Source organism: Panthera onca, chromosome E1 (assembly GCF_046562875.1).
Source record: "Panthera onca isolate mPanOnc1 chromosome E1, mPanOnc1 haplotype 2, whole genome shotgun sequence".
Classification (NCBI taxonomy): domain Eukaryota; kingdom Metazoa; phylum Chordata; class Mammalia; order Carnivora; family Felidae; genus Panthera; species Panthera onca.
This window is the reverse complement of record NC_138352.1, coordinates 14043125-14060873: the sequence shown is the minus strand read 5'-3', so window position 1 is coordinate 14060873 and position 17749 is coordinate 14043125. Positions and strand designations below refer to the sequence as shown.

Here is a 17749-nt window from a genome sequence, read left to right as displayed (position 1 = left end):
CAGCATTTGTAAGAAACACGAAGCATGCCTGTACCTGCTCGGGGTCTGCAGAGAACGTGTCAGCGACCCCACGCAGGGTAGCGTCCTCTTTTCTTCTTTTGCTGGGAGGGTGATTAACAGCCTCCCGCTCATCGGATGTGCTGCCGGCCGCATCTACACAAACCTCTGAGGCAACTCCCTGTTGAGACACGACCCCCTTCAGACAGGGCAGGAAGACCACAGGCTCAGGCCTAGGCGGGGCCGCCCTCTGGTGAGGGCCGAGCCCGCCAGCGGGCACTGACCAGAGAGCGCCCGTCTCCCCTCCCCCCAGCCTCCTCCTTCTCCCCAGGAAGACAGCAACGCCCCGAGGGGCTCACGATGTGCCCCAGGCCACCAAGCAGGCAGGGCCGTGCTGCGTGCTGCTGCTCCAGAGGAGGAAGAGTCTGTGAGGTGCGGGGCCTGGCCTCAGCCCTGCCCAGGGCACAGGGGGCCTGGGGCTGCTGGGCACCACATGCAGGAGGAGGGACAAGGGAACAAGGCCAAGAGCTTCTGGGCCAAGAGCTTCTGGACCAAGAGCTGGGGAAGGCAGGGGATCCGTGTGGAAAAGCAGGGCTATTTCCGCAAGGGGTACCTGGAACGGGACCCACAGGGGAGACGGATCGGAGCACGCAGATGGCCCCTGGGGACCAAAGCCCAATTCGGGCAGCTCCAAAAGTCCAGGAGGCCTCCATCACCTCACAGCAGGAAGCTGTGGGAGGGAGGCACCTTCAACCCAACTCGGCCTGGCTCTAATAACACCCCTCCTCCTCCCCCCTCCGCCTCCCCCCTCCCTCTCCCTCCTCCTCCTCCTCCTCCTCCTCGCCAGGGGAAGCTACCCCAGGGAGAGAACCACCCAACCACCTCTAGGAACGAAGGGAGAACCAGCAAACGCACCCAGTTGGTCCGCAACGAAGGGCCACCAAAGGAAAGGCCAGGCTGAGACGGTCACCCCAGCCGACAGGTGTGGTGGGAGCCCCACACCGTCCCCATTAACCACAACACCCCCCCACCCCGCACACCCACCCCGTGGCGGCTGCGTGAAGGACTTGCTCCCTCCGTGGCTGGGCTGAGGCCGGCCAGGGGGCTCCTGTCCCGCTGGGGGCTTGTCCCTTGGTCCCCTGGCAGAGTCCTCCCCCCCCCCCCCCCCCCCCCCCCCCCCCCCCCCGGTTAGCACACAGGCCTGTCCTCCACCACACGCACGCCGCTTCCCGACCGTGGGGTTACGTAGGGTCGCCACAGGGCGGGTACGAGCACGAAGCCCGGTGAGCGAATCACCAGACAACCCCGCCAGCGTCTGCCTGCTCGCTTCACCCTGGCTTCCCTTCGCGGGTGGGAACTGGCGCATTTAGGCTTTTTTAATCCCCTCCTGCAATAATACCATACAGAGCTTTACGCTGAGGTGAAGGTCACGTAGCATGCAGTGAACCATTTTCAAGTGCACCATCCAGTGGCTTTTAGTGCTTGAGGTGCGAGCACCCCACTATCTCATCCTGGGCATTTTCACCTCCCCCGAAAGGAACCTCACGCTCTCCGAGCGGTGCCTCCCCCCCTCCCCTCCGCAGAGCCCCCCACCCCCCAGCAGGGAGCTCCTACACTCACCCGCAGGTGGTCCAGGAACAGCCTTACACATCCCAGGTGCCTTCAGGGCACCCCAGAGGTCAAGACAGACCTGATTCCAGGGGGCGCCTGGGTGGCCCAGTCGGTTAAGCGTCCGACTTTGGCTCGGGTCATGATCTCACGGTTCGTGGGTTCGAGCCCCGCGTCGGGCTTTGTGCCGACAGCTTGGAGCCTGGAGCCTGCTTCGGATTCTGTGTCTCCCTCTCTCTGACCCTCCCCCATTCATGCTCTGTCTCTCTCTGTCTCAAAAATAAATAAACGTTAAAAAAAATTAAAAACAAAAACAAGACAGACCTGATTCCTCGGGAACTCCCTCCCTCTGTCAGGACACAGGCCCCCACCATCGGACACCCCACGTGGGGATGCCATCAGGCACCCTATGCGGGGACCGGGTAGGTCAAGGCTGAGTTCCAATCCCGCAAACAAAGCTGTCTCCGGGGCGAAGGCACCACCGTTACTGAGACCTTCCAAAGGTCCAATCAAGCTTATTCTTACACTTTTGCTCAATTTTTGTTGGTGTTTCTCTGGAGGGACAGGCCCACGGGAGTCCCCTTCTCCGCCATTCTTGCTGGTACCAATCTTTTTATTGGGTTAGTTAGTTATCTAATCTGATTGCGAGAGTTTCCCCACATCTTTAATCTTCGGGAAAGTAGCAGTTGGGAGGCCGCGGTCCATTCCGCCGTAAGGACGATACAATTGGCCTCCCATGGTGGGATATTCAGGCGGATCCCGGGATTTGGGCCATTCGAGACTCGGGCTGTGATCAAACCCTATCCTGACCCTTCAGGTGGCTTTCTGGGGTTCTTTCCTTATGCTGAAGTCAGAGAAGAAGAGGAGGTCGAAGGACCCTGTGTTGCTGGGTGGTCCCACCCCGTTACCTCAGGTGCAGGGAGAACTCTGTCCCATCTCTGCGAACGCCCACTTTAAATCAATTCTTGACTTTGATAAGTTCTTTTCATTCTCAGCGTTGGAGTTCAGAGGTCGGACGTTCATGTATTTAGTATCTTATCGGTTCTGGACTAGAATCTCTTGTTGGCCCACTCCTTTCTCTTGGGTTGTTTACTGTTTTCTTCTTCATTTCTGAGAGCTTTTGACATATTGAGGCAACTCATCCTTTGCTAAAAATATTTTTATGTAAATACAAATATTCTCTATGTTTTCCTAGATTGTTTGTCCTTTGTGCTTACCACATCCTATGCGGTTTTTAGTTCTTTTAAGACCTTTCTGGAGTCAAAGATACCCATCTTTGGTTTGTGCACTTGTCTCTTGCTTTCATTACTGGAAAACCTTTCCCTCTTCAGAGATCAGATCACTGTTTATGTATCTCTTCCCCAACTGCTCTCATCAGTACTAGGTTCTGACTCAGAGCTGCCTCTTCTGGCACAGAGATCACCCCCCTGAATTCAGTTTTGCTGACTATGGCTTTTGTACCACGTTTTTGTTTGATTTAGTACAGTAAGTCCCACTCAGGACTTTTCTTTTTCACAGTATTCTTGGTTATTCTCGCCCATTTTTGTTCCCAAAACAGCCTTAAGCTCACTCTGTTCAAAAAGAAAACCCAGGGGCGCCCGGGTGGCTCAGTCGGTTGAACGTCCGACTTCGGCTCAGGTCACGATCTTGTGGTTTGTGAGTTCGAGCCCCACGTCGGGCTCTGTGCTGACGGCTCGGAGCCTGGAGCCTGCTTCAGAGGCTATGTCTTTCTCTCTCTGCCCCTCCCCTGCTCACACTTTCTCTCAAACATAAATTTAAAAATTAAAAGAAAAACAACAGTCCTTCTGGACTCGGCACCGTTTTCACTCACAGAGCCGCACGTGTGCTCCTCGGTGCCGAACCTCCAACGTCCCACATCCTACTCCGGACCACGACTTGCCAAAGGGAAGGACACACGTTGTCACACACACACACATCACATGATACACACCAGCCACACACACACACACACACACACACACACCCTCAACACACACCTACACTGCCGCCCTGGCCTGACCAGTACGAGGAATAACCGAGGAACAGGCAGGAGCCCAGCCCCCACCCAGACACAGAAAGACAGCCCCCCCTCTCAGCGGCCGGCAGGAATCCCCGGGCCCGCGGGGTCTGGACTCCAACACGGGGAGCTCTCTCCCATCACTCTCCCTGAACCTGTCGCAAGACACTCTTGGGGCCTGACCCCTGCAGGGGAGACGGAAGGACACCCGGCAGCAGCCCCCACCTGTGCGGGGAGGAGTGTCCTTCCTGAGTGCCCGCCTGTCCCCGTGGCTCTGAGACACCTCCAAACCCGCACCATCACCGGGAAGAGGCCCCGGGAGGAGCCGGACAGCCACACGGCAGGGGCTCAGGCGCCCAGACCCCGTCTCCGCTGGGAGACACAGCGGCCCAGTCTGGCGGGAGGAGAAGGCAGGTGGCGACCCCAGAGGGACGGGGACCCAGAGACCGTGCAGCCGACCAGGCCCAGAGGAGGGCGGCCACCAGCGGGCCGGGCGGGGAGGACCCTGTGGGGGCCGCCGCACAACAGTATGGTAAGGACAAGGGCCCTCGCTCGGCCACCGAGGCAGCCACAGCAGCGAGCAGCTTCCAGGCCAGGCGGGTGGGAAGCGGCCCTCCCACGCCCACCCTACCGGGGACGGGGCACACTCACTCTTGGCACGGTCCCGGAGACGTCGGAAGGGGGCTCGTCTAGATTTTCCTGCTGCAGGTGATTTGAGCCCGGGGACAAGAAAGGGCCGCCGTCCTCTCTCAGCTCCTGTCCGTATTCCGTTTCTCCCTCTGGGGCCGTTTCTCCCTCTCGGGCTGGCGTCGCCTGGAGGCTGCCGTTCTTGGGATCTACAAAGGGACACACGCACGGGTCAAATCTCGGGGGAAAGCAAGGGAAGTCACGGAGGGAAACTCAGAATCCTCCCTGGACACTGTGGACACATCATCCCTCTCCCCCATCGTACGCTTTCCCTGGGCACCTTTTCTGCTCTCGGTGGGCACGAGGGACCCACACACCCAGCCCCAGCCCCAAGGAAGCAGCGACGCAGTCTGAGCGCCCAGCTTTTCCAGATGTCAGCACGGGCCACCCTGGTCCTCATGTTTCTAAGTCAGAATGTGCCACTCCCCCACCCCCTTCTCAGGGGCAGGTGCCCCATTCCCAGCCCCGCTCCCAGCCAGACCCAGGGTCTCCCAACACACCTCCTCTTCCAGTTCTGTGTCCCCCCCTCTCTTTCTGCCCCCCCCCTCGCAGTCTGTCTCTCTCTCTCTCTCAGAAATAAACATTAAAAATTTTTTTTAAAAAAAGACTGGGGGAAGGTAAGGGGCTTCAAGATGTTACCCCCTCCTTCACTCCGACGGTCTTGCACACCGGCACCTGTTATCTCTACCGTCACGATAAAGAGGAAAGTAGCCGGATTCAGTAAGGGGACACCTTAACTGGCACTTGGTGGGGCCAACCCGTGATGTGCTCACAGCCACCATGCGGGGCATGTGCTTTTCCTAGCTGGATGCAAAAAATGGAAGCACAGAGCTGGGCCCCCCCATCCCCCCCACCGCAGGTGGCAAATGGGAATGCAGGGTTTGAACCCCACAGAAGCTGGGACAGGCCCTGGGGCCAGGGTCCTCGCCTGCAGGACATTTTAGCTCAATGAGACCAAATTCCCGTCCCCCACCCACCCCTGCAGCCTGCTTGCATGCTGGGCAGCACGGCCTCCCCCCGACCCCGCGGGGCCCCTGGCGCCCCTGCAAAAGGCAAGCCTGCCGGTAAGAAAACCTTCTAGAATCCAGAGAGCTAAGTGGGCCTGAACTCCCCTTCAGATCCCCACAGCGGGTCAATGGCTGATTAGCACATGAACAGGGGGAAGAAAGCAGGGGCCTGGCGGGCGGGCAGCCCCCAATCACTGCCACAACAAAATGTTGCACAAAATCAGCTCATCCTGAATCAATCGCCCACGCTGGCTCCTAGCGAGTGCCCCAGAAACAGGTCTGGGGGTGCAGCGCGCGCAACCCTGGGCCGGCCAGCCGCTAGCCCGGGACCCCCAGCAACCCCGGCCCCTGCCTCAGCCTGAAAACAGTGGCTGCAGCGGCTTCCTTGCCGCGAAGGCTAAAGCAGGTAAGGCACGAGGTTCGGGGCGGGGAGGGGGGATCGGGGGCCGGGGGTTCCCATTCGCGGATTAGTATTTGCAGTTTGGGAAGATGAGAATTGCTCTGGAGGTGGACGGCGGTGAAGTCTACACAACGGTGTGAACCCAGCCACCGTAACAGTAAACACCATCCAAATGGTAACTTTTCTGTTACACGTTTTACCACAGCTGACAAAAAGAAAAACCCAGTGCACTGAACAACACAACCCTCCAGGTCCTCCTCGCCTCCACCACCTGCTAAGTCAGGTGTCCTGAGCACGGCCCCCAGCCTGTGCGGGCGGCCCCGGAAGGAAGTGCCCACACCGGCGGACCCACAGGCACAAACAGGCAGATGGTTCCCATCCCTGACGGGCGACCCCCTCCACTGCCACCCCGACACCCCCGGGCCACCCCCACCCGTGCCCCGTCTGCCTCCCGAGCCCTTCAGCGGCCCCCAGCCCTCCCCCAGACACCTTCAGGGTCTTAGGCATCTCGTCTTCTTTCCATTATAAAAACATCAAGGAAACTTGGAAATAGCAAAAATTAAAAAGTAAACAGGTTGCCCAGAACTTCATCCCCTGAAAGTAACCTTCTGGCCCTTAAGGAAGAAGTCCCACCTGGGTCCCCTGGGACACCTGGCCCACCCCGCCCCCCACCCCCACCCTCCCCCCCACCCTCGGACCGGCCCAACATTACCCCTGGCAAAAGTGGCCACCCTCTGCCCAGGATGGGCTGGGACTCTCTCCCCATCCATACTTCTGCATGTGTCCCCACCCCCGCCCCCGGCCGGCTCCCCCAGGACCCAGGTGTTCGGTGATGTGGGGAACAAAGGCAAAAGAAATGTAGACAAAATTAAATTTCCCTATAATCTGCGGCCCGTTGACAAATATTTGAGACCTGCCAAGTCTGACCTTCCTCCAGGAACCCCCAACTGTCTTAATGTTACAGTTCTGCTACAGGGAAAAACCGCCTTAGCTTGACAACAGCCAGGCCTCCAGGATCCAGAGACTTCTTTAACATATGAAAGTCCCTTTGGGAACTTCCTTTGTCTCTACTCCTCTGACGTTAAGTATATAATCAATGCCTCTGCACTATCCCAATGCAGCTCTCTGCCCAGGGGGTCCTGTCCCAGTGCCTCAATAAAACCACCTTTTTTATACCAAAAAAGGTCTCGAGAATTCTTTGTTGATGGTTTGCTCTCGAACCCCATAGCAGATTATATCAGCACCTCTGAACAGCCACACCAGCCTCTCCAAGGCTGCGATCGGGCTCCCGAGGGACCGCCCCTGTCCGCAGCCCCCGGGTCCCCCAGCCCCAGGTCTGGAGTGCCCTGAGCTCAAGGGCTGGGCAGGCTGGAGGGCCCATGAGCGGCTGAATGGAGAAGATGTCCCTCCGGAGCTCCAGCCAAGCCCTCTGCATCTTGGTTTCAGTTTGTTTTCCTGTAAATAGAGAGGCACAGCCAGGGTGTGAGGAAGCAAGAGAGGCCGGGAAGCAGGAAGCAGGAAGCAGGAAGCGATGTGCTTGGGGCGGGTGGGAGGGTGTTGCTCCTCAGACCCCAGGCCCTTGGGGACCCGGCGGGCAGAGTCCCATCCTCCTGTGTGTCCCTCCTGAGTGATGAGGGCCCGGCCCCACTCCCGCCAGCAGCAGGGAGGGCCACCCATGTGACCCGGCACCACCCACGGTTCACAGACCAGCCAGCGGTACCGCCAGCAGGTGCCAGCATTTCGGGGGCTGGGGGCTTTGCACTGCTCTCCCTGCCGGCCGGGATGGGCAGGGCCCTGCCTGGTGACCACAGGCGGACTTCACGGCATTCCGTAAAAAGGCTGCACGCCCAGGTTCTCACCCAGAACTTCCGTTTCCCCTGCTCTGTTGGCAGGCACGTCGGATGCCCTGGGCAGCACTCCGAGAGCCCCTCACGCAAAACGAGAGGCGGGCAGAGGTACGGTGGGCTTCCGCGGAGACCCCGAGAGGCGCAAAGCGCGTTTTCCCTAAGCGGTGGGTCTCCAGGAGGCACCTGTGACTCCTCTTTGCCTGTCCGTCAGAGAATCCCCCTGCTTTACCGGTTCAGTAACTCATTTGAAGCCTGAGGCGCACACTCAACCCCTGCCACACCCTGACCCCTGACCCCTGGCCCCCACTACAGGCCAGTGCCTGTAGATAGGATGGGAAAAGATAGAAGAAAAGAGGCAAAGAGGAAAAGGTTAGGACCCGAGGCCCCTGGGTGGAGAAAAACACATATTTTAGAGCCATGCTGGGAGCATCGGGGACTACAGCAAACCCCCTCAGGCGTCCTCATACGAATGTGACAGACACCCACCTACTCCCCCTCAGGGTCCCCTTAGGAATTTGACAAAAGACTCGACCTCAAAGTAGACCATAAAATGTACTTCCTACAAGAACGGATACCGGATACCGTAGGCCACCCCTCACACAACGGAAAGGAGCCAATCAGGAAGGGACACCCCCTAGAGCTATCCGGCCAAGGGGGGGGAAGAACCTGAGAAGGACCCAGGGGGAAGGGAAGCGGGGCGACCAGGACCTTATAACACAAAGACCCTTCCCGGCCCGTGGTTAGCGGGCATTCTCTTCCCAATGTTCCCTCTCAATGAGGAGAGCTCTCCTACTATTTTTACCCTAATAAGCTGTGCATTTTGGGTCCACCTCTCCACTCTTCTAAGCGGAAAGAAAAGGAACCCCGGGCACTGAGAAAACGAACACCAGCAGGGCCCTGGGCTGCACGTCTGCCCAGCCTGGCTGGGCAGGCACAACGGAGCAGACACAGGGGGCCCCGCGCCCACCACCTGCCCTCCAAGACCACGGCTCCCTCCCAGGGCACGAGCTCCGGAGCCGCCAGGCCGGGATCCAAATCCGGGACCCCCTCCCACCCCGTCTCTGCTAGTTGCTAGCCGTGGGACTGGAGGCAAGATACTTGACCTCCCTCGGCTTCACTCTTGGCGTCTGTAAGATGGAAATTTATGATAGCTGTGCCCTCAACACTTGGCACGGCGCCAGGCTCCCTGAATTTAACCAAAAGCTCTGATTTTGGTTTTTGGGTTTGTTTAATCTCTGGGGTCCCAAAGACCCCCCCGACACACACACACACACAAGGTCTCCCATCCAGGCGCGTGTACTAACGGCCAGGGATGGGGAGCCCTGGCAGGTGGGAAATTCCAGCCAGACACCAGGAGCTCAGCTATGCTGGCCGTTCCACACCCGGACAGCCAGGGATCAATAACGAGAGAGGACATCGAGCCCCGAGCCCGCCTGCATGAGTCAAGCCCCGTGGGATCCACAGGCAAAGACAGACCCCTGGGGCCAGACCTCCTCCCTCCGGGGGCTGCAGCACAAGAAAATCAAACAGAAATTGACAGCAATGGCAGCAGCCTCTTTGACCCTCTTACGGTCCAATAAAAGCATCTGTGACGTGAGCACTTTGTACCAAGGCTGTTGTTTCAGGGAAGAATCGCCTCACCCCTAACACACAGCGCACTTTGGCAGGTTACCAAAGGTCGGAGAGCAAGAAGGTTGGTATTGACAGCATTTACGGACACACACACACACACACACACACACACACACACCCTCGTATTTAGAAAACACACAAGGCTGGTGTGCCTGGCTGGTTCTGTCGGTATAGCACCCAGACTCTTAATCTTGGGGTTGTGAGTTCAAGCCCCACGCTGGGTGCAGAGATCACCTAAATAAATAAAACTTTAAAAAAAAAAAAAAAACACACGTGGTCTTCTAGAGAACTTTCTTTGATTGGCCCCCAAAGCATTAATTCAGCACCTATTGTGTGCAAGGGACTTGAAGAAAAGCAGCTAACAAGAGAACAAAGGTCCCCTCCGAAGCCGCCGGCTGCCGTGGTCCAAATGCTAGGAGGGCAAGCAGCCTGATGAAGAAAGGGTAATTCGGCTGTGGGGGAGGCGGAGGGGCCGTTTTTCCCTGGGCGGCCAGAGTGGGCCTCCAGGTAGGAGGAGACAGAGGGACAGAGGAGCAAAGACTGAAGGGAGGTGAGGGGGTCATGGTGCTGCCCTCGGAGAACAGGTATGTTCCAAGAGGAGGGAACAGAGAGTGCAAAAGTCCTGTGGTCCCAGAATGCCTAACAAGGGAAGGAAGTCAGTCGGAAGTCCCGGACGCCAAGAGAGTTGAGGACCAACCTGAGCCAGGGGTGAGTGAGGGCCACCAGACACGGTTCCCCTTTCATGCACCGACCTGCCACCCCTCCCCGGGAAGGAGACTGCCAGTCCAGGCTGCGGGGACCCCTCACCCCACCCCAGCACCTGGGACACCGCTTCCACAGCATCCCCTGAAATCCGCTACGACCCCTCAGCTCAGCCCCCCTCAGCTCAGCCCCCGACGCTTCCCATTCACGAGGGGGCGGAGAACCCTCGAGTTCTCCTCTCCAAGAAACGAAATTGAAAGTTTTAAGAGCAACAGAAGCTTCCAGCAAAGGAGCAGATGAAACTGCTCTTTTCACAACTGTGCTTCTTCCGGTAAGAGTTCTTTGGCCACAGAAGACCCCCTGCTGCCCGCCTGAGCTGCCTGCCGGCGCAGTTTCCATTTCAGCAGGGGGACGCGGGAAGGAGCCGGGGCCCAGCCCACCGCCCCTGCTTGGCCCTTACCTGCCACGGGGGCTGCAGGGAGCAGCCTCTGTCCACACTCGCTGCAGAACTTGGGGGCATCCTCTTTGGAGACATGCCCGCACGAAAGACACTCCATTCCTCCCGGGACGGGTCTTCTCCAGGCCGGCAAGCTCAGGCAGGTCTGGAAGGAAAAGGAAGGGTCCCAAGGCAGCTGACTATATATTGAGCCACCCGTCATGTGACCAGCCCTGCTTCGGTTTCATTTTCAGGGAAAGGGAAATTAAAGCACCCAGAAGTTCCTCGGCTCAATCAGCTCAATCGAAACCCATCCCTAGCACCTCCCCTGCCTGATTCCCCACTAAGCCCTCCCCACTCCCTCCCCCACTCCCTCCAGCCCTGAGGGTCTCACCCCCTCCCCCGCCATTGGCGCGGCACTCCGTTCCCTTTCTACTGCCCCAGCCAGGCTCACCCCTCCTGGGCTCTCCATCACTCAGTGAGTCGAGAACTGTGCGCCCTCCCCCCCACCCCCGACCCCGGGCTGAGATGGGGCTGGGACTACTGAGAACTGGGTGTGGGCAGAGGGGGGATGGTTCCAGGCAGAGACACAGCACGTGCAAAACTCAGAAATAAGACTCTGAGGATGCCCACGGTGCGCTCGGGACCAGGGGCTCACCAGGGGCTCGGGGACAAAAGCACCTGACTCACAGGTGACATGAGAGTTAGGTGAGGCAAACGGCACTGAAGAAACGCCAGCCGACACCGGCTGAGTCAGAACCCACCAAGCGACCAGCCTGCACGGGCAGCCCCGGGCTGACCCGGGTAGCCGTCAGGATTCCTAACAACAGGCAGGTGGGCAGGCTGTGTCCTCCGGGCCCTGACCCTGCTGCCCGCCCCTGCCTCCCCCAGACTTGGCCTGCTCTCCACTCCCTAGTGAGCTCTCCGGGGGAAGGCAGGGCTAGACCCGTGAGGCAGGTTCACAGCCGGGCCCAGCCTGCCACAGCCGGGCCCTGCCCCCCACCTGGCCCCTGACCCCCACATGGCCCGGAAGCGACCACCCTCCTGGTCTGGGCTCTCACTCCAAGACTTTCAGTGACTCCCCATGGCGCTGGCCTCTACCCCAGAGTAGTCCTCCTCGGCCAGGCTCTGCCTCCCCACAGGCCAGGAATGTCACAGTAGGGCACTGAAACCCACCCTGAAGGGTCCTATTGTTTCCCGCCGGCACCAAGGGCCTGAGGGCAGAAATGAGAACCCAGGCCCCTGACGCTACTCCATCCTAGAGCTTCCCGACGTTTCCCTTCCTCTTCCCCAACTTCAGAACTGCGCCAAACTCAAAGCCCATCCCCCGCAACCGCCACTAAACAAAGCCTGGCGGCGGAGTTTGGGGGGCAGGGGCGGCGCGGGTAGGGGGTGGGGGTGGGGAGGTGGGGGCGGGTCAGGGGCATCGGGGGTAGGGGGTAGGGGTGGGGGCGGGGGCGTGGGGGTAGGAGCAGGGCAGGAGCAGGGCAGGGGCGGCTGGCCTCCCCATCTCTGCGCTCCCTCCTCCTCTGGCCTCCCCGCAGCCGCCTGGCGACCCTGGAGGCCGTCACGGCCGAGGTGCCCATCCTGGCCCGGGGACCCTGGCGGCGGGCAGTCCTAGAACCCCGGGAGGACGCTGCGCTCTGGGCCGCGCGGTTACGGGGACGGGGACGCCGTTCTCCTAAAAGTGACTGTGGAGACACGTAGGGACACCCTTTGGTAACAACACCGCTCCGTGGCGGCCACCGGAGAAAGCCAAGGATTCCGCTCCGGGGGAGGCGCGGCTCGGGGGCGGAGTCCGCACCCCGGAGCCGGAGGCGAAACCGAAACCGGGCGCCGCAGGAAGAGGCAGCCCGGAGGCGACGGCGCGCAGCACGCAGGCGCCGCGACCCAGACCCACGGCCCCGCGCCCCGCATCCCCGCACCTCGTCGGCCCCGCGCCCCGCATCCCCGCGCCCGCTCGCACCTACAGCGCCCCCGCGCCCAGGCCACCGCCGCCGGTCCCGTTCTGACGTCCGGGCCCCCCCCCCGCGTCCGCCCGCCAGAGGGAGCGGCCGGAATGCCCCCTCCTATGGCGCCCCCCAGTGGACCCGGCGCCCGGCCAAGGGGAAGGCGCCGCCTGCCTCTGCACGCGGGGCGGGGCTCGCCGAGCCCCGGGTGTAGCCCCGCAGGGGTCCGCACCCGGGTCTCCCCCAGCAGCCTCCAGCCCCGGCGCACAGCACCCTGGACAGTGCCCACCTCCCCGTGGAGCCAGCGGCGGTCCCCGGAGGGGCACAGAGGACGCCAGGCGGGTCACTCGGTGCAAGGGGCATCGGGGCCTTGGGCCGATTAAGTGACCACAGATGGCAGTAGAGACTTCGCAGCCGGCGCCCAGCCCTTCGATGTTCCCTGATAACCGAGAGGGCACCCCAACCTGCGTCTGCACGCCAACGCCTCCAACCCTGTTTCCTCCTCTGTGAGTTCGCGGAGTCTGGCACCCTAGAGCTGTTGGAGAATCTCTTATTGACGGTAATAATACAGTAAACGCTGGCGTTCCAGGAGTAGCACTGATTCCTCACTGTCCCCTCCCCGGAACCTGTGCCGCTACAATCTCCGCTTAGGCTGATTATCAAATTCAAAAGGCCCGGGTTCCCGCCCTGCCCGGGTCTCCAGCCCTCTCCTCCCCACACTCTCCAGTCACACCGTCCTTCCTCTCAACTGGGACCACAAGCTCAGGTCTTGGGGTCCCTCTCCTGCGATGCGCCCCCTTCCCCCCTTGCAGGGCTGGCTTCTGCACTGGATCCCAGCGTCACCGTCCGAGCTCAGGCAGTGCTTAGGGGGTGCTCGGCACAGGTTGCTGAAGACGGTCTCACGTGTGCTGGAAGCTACCAACCCCGACTCCCTATCAGCCACCCCCCGCTGTCTAGTCAGTTCATCTGGATCTGGGCAGGATCCAGGCCGTGTCCAGTGCTGTGGCCTTGGACCTTGTGCTGACCTTGTACGGGGTGCAGAAGAGAGAGAGCTTGTCCTGAAAGAAAGGGGCTCCAGCCAGGGGTGCCAGGCTGGGCAGGCTGGATGCAGGGCGGGGGGGAGGGGGGTGCACAAACCCTGTAGTGGGAGGGTGGCTGACTGCACCGAGGAGGCGAGGGGGCTCGGTCAGAATCCGGGGAAGACTCCTGGTGCCCAAAGACGCTCCGTGCTGGGACTCCTCTGGCGAGCGAAGGGAGAGCCCAGCCCTACCCTGTTAGATTTGGGGCCATGCAAGCAGACCAAAACCCAGACCCTCTTCCAGGCCAGTAACAAGCCAGCCCCGCTGGCCAGTGGCACCCTTCCTGAGGGGCAGTGATGGCTCACAGGCCCCACCGGCATGTGCACCAGAACCTTGAGCCTGCCCACAGTACCAGGGAGTCGTTGAAGGGCCCACACAGCGGGCACTGCCGGCAGCCTGGCAGGGTCAGGATGCCCATCCTGGACAAGTCAAACGGCTGAGGAGACACATCTGACCGGGTCATTGTCAATGGGCCAGCAATCCGTTCTCAGATCTAGGAGGTGGGCCCCCTGAGGGCCAGAGCCATGGCTCGGACTAGGATTGGGTCCGGGGAGGTGTCAGGGGCCGGACCCACACCACTTCAGTGACCTCCCTGGGGGGCTAGCCTGAGGGTGCATGTTAGGGTGCAGGACTAGTTTAGGGTTTGGGTTCAGGGAGCAGCCGATGGTGTGTCCCAGGCTTAGATTTTGCTGTGACTCTCTACTGAGATGTTCGTACGTGGCACGGTCGGCCCGGACACCCTGTTCGGACACGTGTGGATACAAGCCACCAGGTGTTCCAAAGAAAGTAGGGGCTTTGGACACTCCTGCCTCTAGGTGCTGAGAAGCTGACAGCAAGTGTCCCTGTCAACAGGATACCGGCACCATAGGGACAGTGAGCCCCCCAAAGAACCAAGTCAAAACCCACAGGGAACACCAAATAAAGACAGAGCAAAGAAGGCATGGAAAAGCCAGGTGTTAGGAGCCCAGCTGATGTCCACAGAAAAGACCCCTGACCTTCCCTAGTCTGTACTGATGTAACAAACGCAGACGTTAAAATACGCACACGATAAAATATAGTATAACATAACGTGTAAATGTAGTATGACCTAATACCATTAAAATTCAAACAGAAAACAACAAAATACAAGCCAGGAACAGAGACTGACGGTCGGGCGCAGGAGCAGGGTGGGATCCTGGGATGAAGGAGGGAGGGGGTGAGGAAAGGTGTCAGCTTTGTCCTTAAACACAGGGTGAGGTAGACCCCGCAGGCTCGACTCTCCTCTTGGCCCAGCGTTCACAAAGAGCCTGACTCCTCCCCGTGGGAGATCTGCTGCGGGAAAGCCTGTCTGGTCGTTATGCCCGCGGTCAGCTGCATGACCTCAGCCGAGGACCCCGTTGACTCGGCCACGTGGTCTACCTGGCCAAACCCGGCTTAGATCTTCCAGATCCCGTGGACGTTGGATCATTTGAAATGTCTTTGGTCTTGATATTGCAACCACCAGAGTTTGTGGCATGGATTCAGTCGGACCCAAACACCCTTTGTCGGCCAGTCTTGTTTCTCCCCTGCGTGGATGGATAGTCGTGGGCTCACCGGCAGGAAGGATGTTCTCCTGCTACAGGGCAGCCAGCAGGGGGCGGGCGGCAAACTTTGCAGGGAGAGTAAGTGCGGGAAGCGGCAGGGAGGGGCCGAGAAGAGGGGGCCTTATGAGGAGAAGCGGTTCTGCCACTGCCCACGGTCCTGCCTGTGGCCCTGGTCCGGATCGGAGCCTCCAGCCATCTGAAAGCACAGCTTGTGTGAGCAGGCAGGGCTGAACAAAACGCTCTCACTTATCCCAGGGCTGTGCAAATGAAAACCGTGCCAAGCGAGGGGCCCTGTAGTTCCCGGCTTTGATTGTGTCTGACAACCGGCCTGCCTTCAGATCGCATCTTCAGCTCCGGTTTTCCCCGTGGAAAGACAACACGTCTATCTGAGTGACAGACCCGGTCGTTAAACTGCTCGTTAACAGGCTCTGGGGTGCAGGTTGGTCGGGTGGGGTTCGGCTGCTGGGAGCCAGTTTTCTGGGCCTCGATATTCTTGACTAGGGATCGTGCTCTTGACCCCATGCAGTAAAAGCTACCTGGTGTCAGAAGACCCCCAGGTTAAAACAGTGGGGGCCAGAAACATCCTCCATTCTGAGCCCCAGACGTGGGCTGCAGGCCCTGAACAGACAAGAAGAGTGGCCCTCAGGGAAAGGCGATGGTTCCCTGTTTGTTTAGGGGGCAGGGGCCACAGAATTGAGAAGAAGGCGACCGAGTGACTTGGTGGCTCCTGGACAGCATTCTCCTCGCATGTGTCCCCATCCCCTCGAAGGACGCCAGCCATCAGATTTAGGGCCACCCTAACCCAGTATGACCTCATCTCAACACACCTAATTATGTCCTCAGAGACCCTGTTTCCAAATAAGGTCACAGTCACAGGCATCTAGGGTCAAGAATTAACTCTTTTCAGGGGACACAATTCAACCTATTACAGGAACCAGCTCCGTGGGCTTTGCCCAAACTCCTCTGAAAGGGTGCAGCCATCTGGCACAGCCAAAGGTTCCTGTGGTTTGGATAATAAACGTGGGTCCTTCCACAGGATTAAAATTATTTTAGGGGCGCCTGGATGGCTCAGTTGGTTGGGCATCTGACTTCAGCTCAGGTCATGATCTCACGGTTCAGGGGTTCGAGCCCCGCGTTGGGCTCTGTGCTGACAGCTCGGAGCCTGGAGCCTGCTTTGGATTCTGTGTCTCCCTCTCTCTCTGCCCCTCCCTTGCTGTCTCTGTCTTTCTCTCTCAAAAATAAGCATTAAACAAAAATAAATTTTTTTTTTTTATCTTAAAGCTGGAGGGAGGGGGACAGGTTCTCTGGCAGCATCAGTAGCTGAATTTACAAAGGATAGTTAGATCTACACAGAGAGATTTAATTTTTATTTTTTAAATTTTATTATTTTTTAACATTTATTTTTGAGAGAGAGAGACACAGAGCACGAGCAGGGGAGGGGCAGGGAGAGGGGGAGACACAGAATCAGAAGCAGGCTCCAGGCTCTGAGCTGTCAGCACAGAGCCCGACGCGGGGCTCGAACTCAGGAACCAGGAATGCTGAGATCATGACCTGAGTTGAAGTCGGACGCTGAGCCGACTGAGCCCCCAAGGCGCCCCAGAAGAGATTTTATACGGATAATCACATTTCAGTCAGAAAAAGGCTTGGTGTCCGCCCAGGGAAGCCCAGCTCCGGGCAGACTTTCTAGTGAAGAGGGAGTTCCTGCCCCACTAACGGGGACACCCACCGCTCCCCATGTTAGCAAGCAGAGCACCCTGACCCACGGGGAGGCTTCGCTGGGGGTGGGGCCTGCAGGGACTTGGCCACTGAGCCTGGCGGCCCTGGGGACCCTGTTCCACGGTGGCTTCAGACCACAGAGGAGGCCTGAGGCAGCAGACACAGGGGACCCGGCCCCGACTCACTTCCCCCGGGGTGGGAGCCTGGGCCCACACGCTTCCCTCCCTCCCTCCCCTCCACCCTCCCCCCCCCCCATCCAGAGTCCTGCTGAAAACCGTCTCCTGTGCCTCCTGTCGGGGACTGCCCCTCAGACGTGCTTATCAAGGAAGGCGTTCAGTTTGTGGCAGGGAGGGGAGAACAGGACACGAAATAACACCAGGAGGTCCGGTCCTGAGCAGCAGCGGCTACTCGCGTGCGTGACGCACGCCAGGCCTTCACCCTGCTCTTCAATTAAATCCCTGCAGCGGTCCTGTGGGGGGCGTGGAAATGACGTCTCGGAGACTTCAGACAATTTTCCCCAATGTCACGCGGCGAGAAATCAGGACCTGGCCTCAGAACAGCTCTCTGCAAGCCGGCCACACCACGCCGCCTCCTCCGTTGCCACTGTTTCGGTTTCTTCCAACGACCTCCGGGGGCGGAGGCAAACACACGAGCTCTGAGCTCATGGGCCTCCTGACCGCCTTGGACGTGGACGTCTCAAACCTGGGTTCTCCGACACGGCAGCCACACGACACACGGGGCACAAAGCTCAAAGCGTGGCTCGTCTGAACGGGGACGTGCCGTGAGCGTACAATCCGTGTTAGGCCTTGAGGATCTCGTACGAGAAAACTCACGTCAAGAGTCTCGTCGGTGAGTCGCGTGTAGATCACAGGTGGAAAGGGTAGCATTTCGGATGATAATACGTTAATTTCACCCGTTACCTTTTGCTCGTTCCGCAGGGCCGCTGGCAGTGTTAAAACGGCACGCGTGGCTCACGTCTGTGGCACAGGTTGTGCTTCCCTCGACGGTGGGGTCCTACGTCACCGTTCGCTGCGTCTCCAGGGCTCCGAGCTGCTGTGACAGGCGGGCGGCACCGGTGGGCGTGTGCTCCGCAGGTGACCCGCTCTCTGC

General features: G+C 59.5%; 1 protein-coding gene across 3 annotated transcripts in view; it reads right to left on the bottom strand.

The window, feature by feature from the left end:
• The window catches only part of RNF213 (ring finger protein 213), a 105331-nt gene extending 92932 nt beyond the window's left edge, over window positions 1-12399 (bottom strand). The window contains exons 1-4 of one of the 3 annotated variants that reach the window (XM_078438035.2): window positions 12300-12399; window positions 10358-10499; window positions 4274-4458; window positions 35-178 (exon numbers count right to left, since the gene is read on the bottom strand). In XM_078438035.2, coding sequence (XP_078294161.2) covers window positions 35-178; window positions 4274-4458; window positions 10358-10454 — 426 coding nt within the window. In that variant the 5' untranslated portion in view covers window positions 10455-10499; window positions 12300-12399. Of the gene's footprint in view, window positions 1-34; window positions 179-4273; window positions 4459-10357; window positions 10500-12299 lie in introns of those variants that run through there. The other 2 variants (XM_078438034.2, XM_078438036.2) reach the window with 2 other exon arrangements.
• Window positions 12400-17749: the final 5350 nt, after the last annotated feature.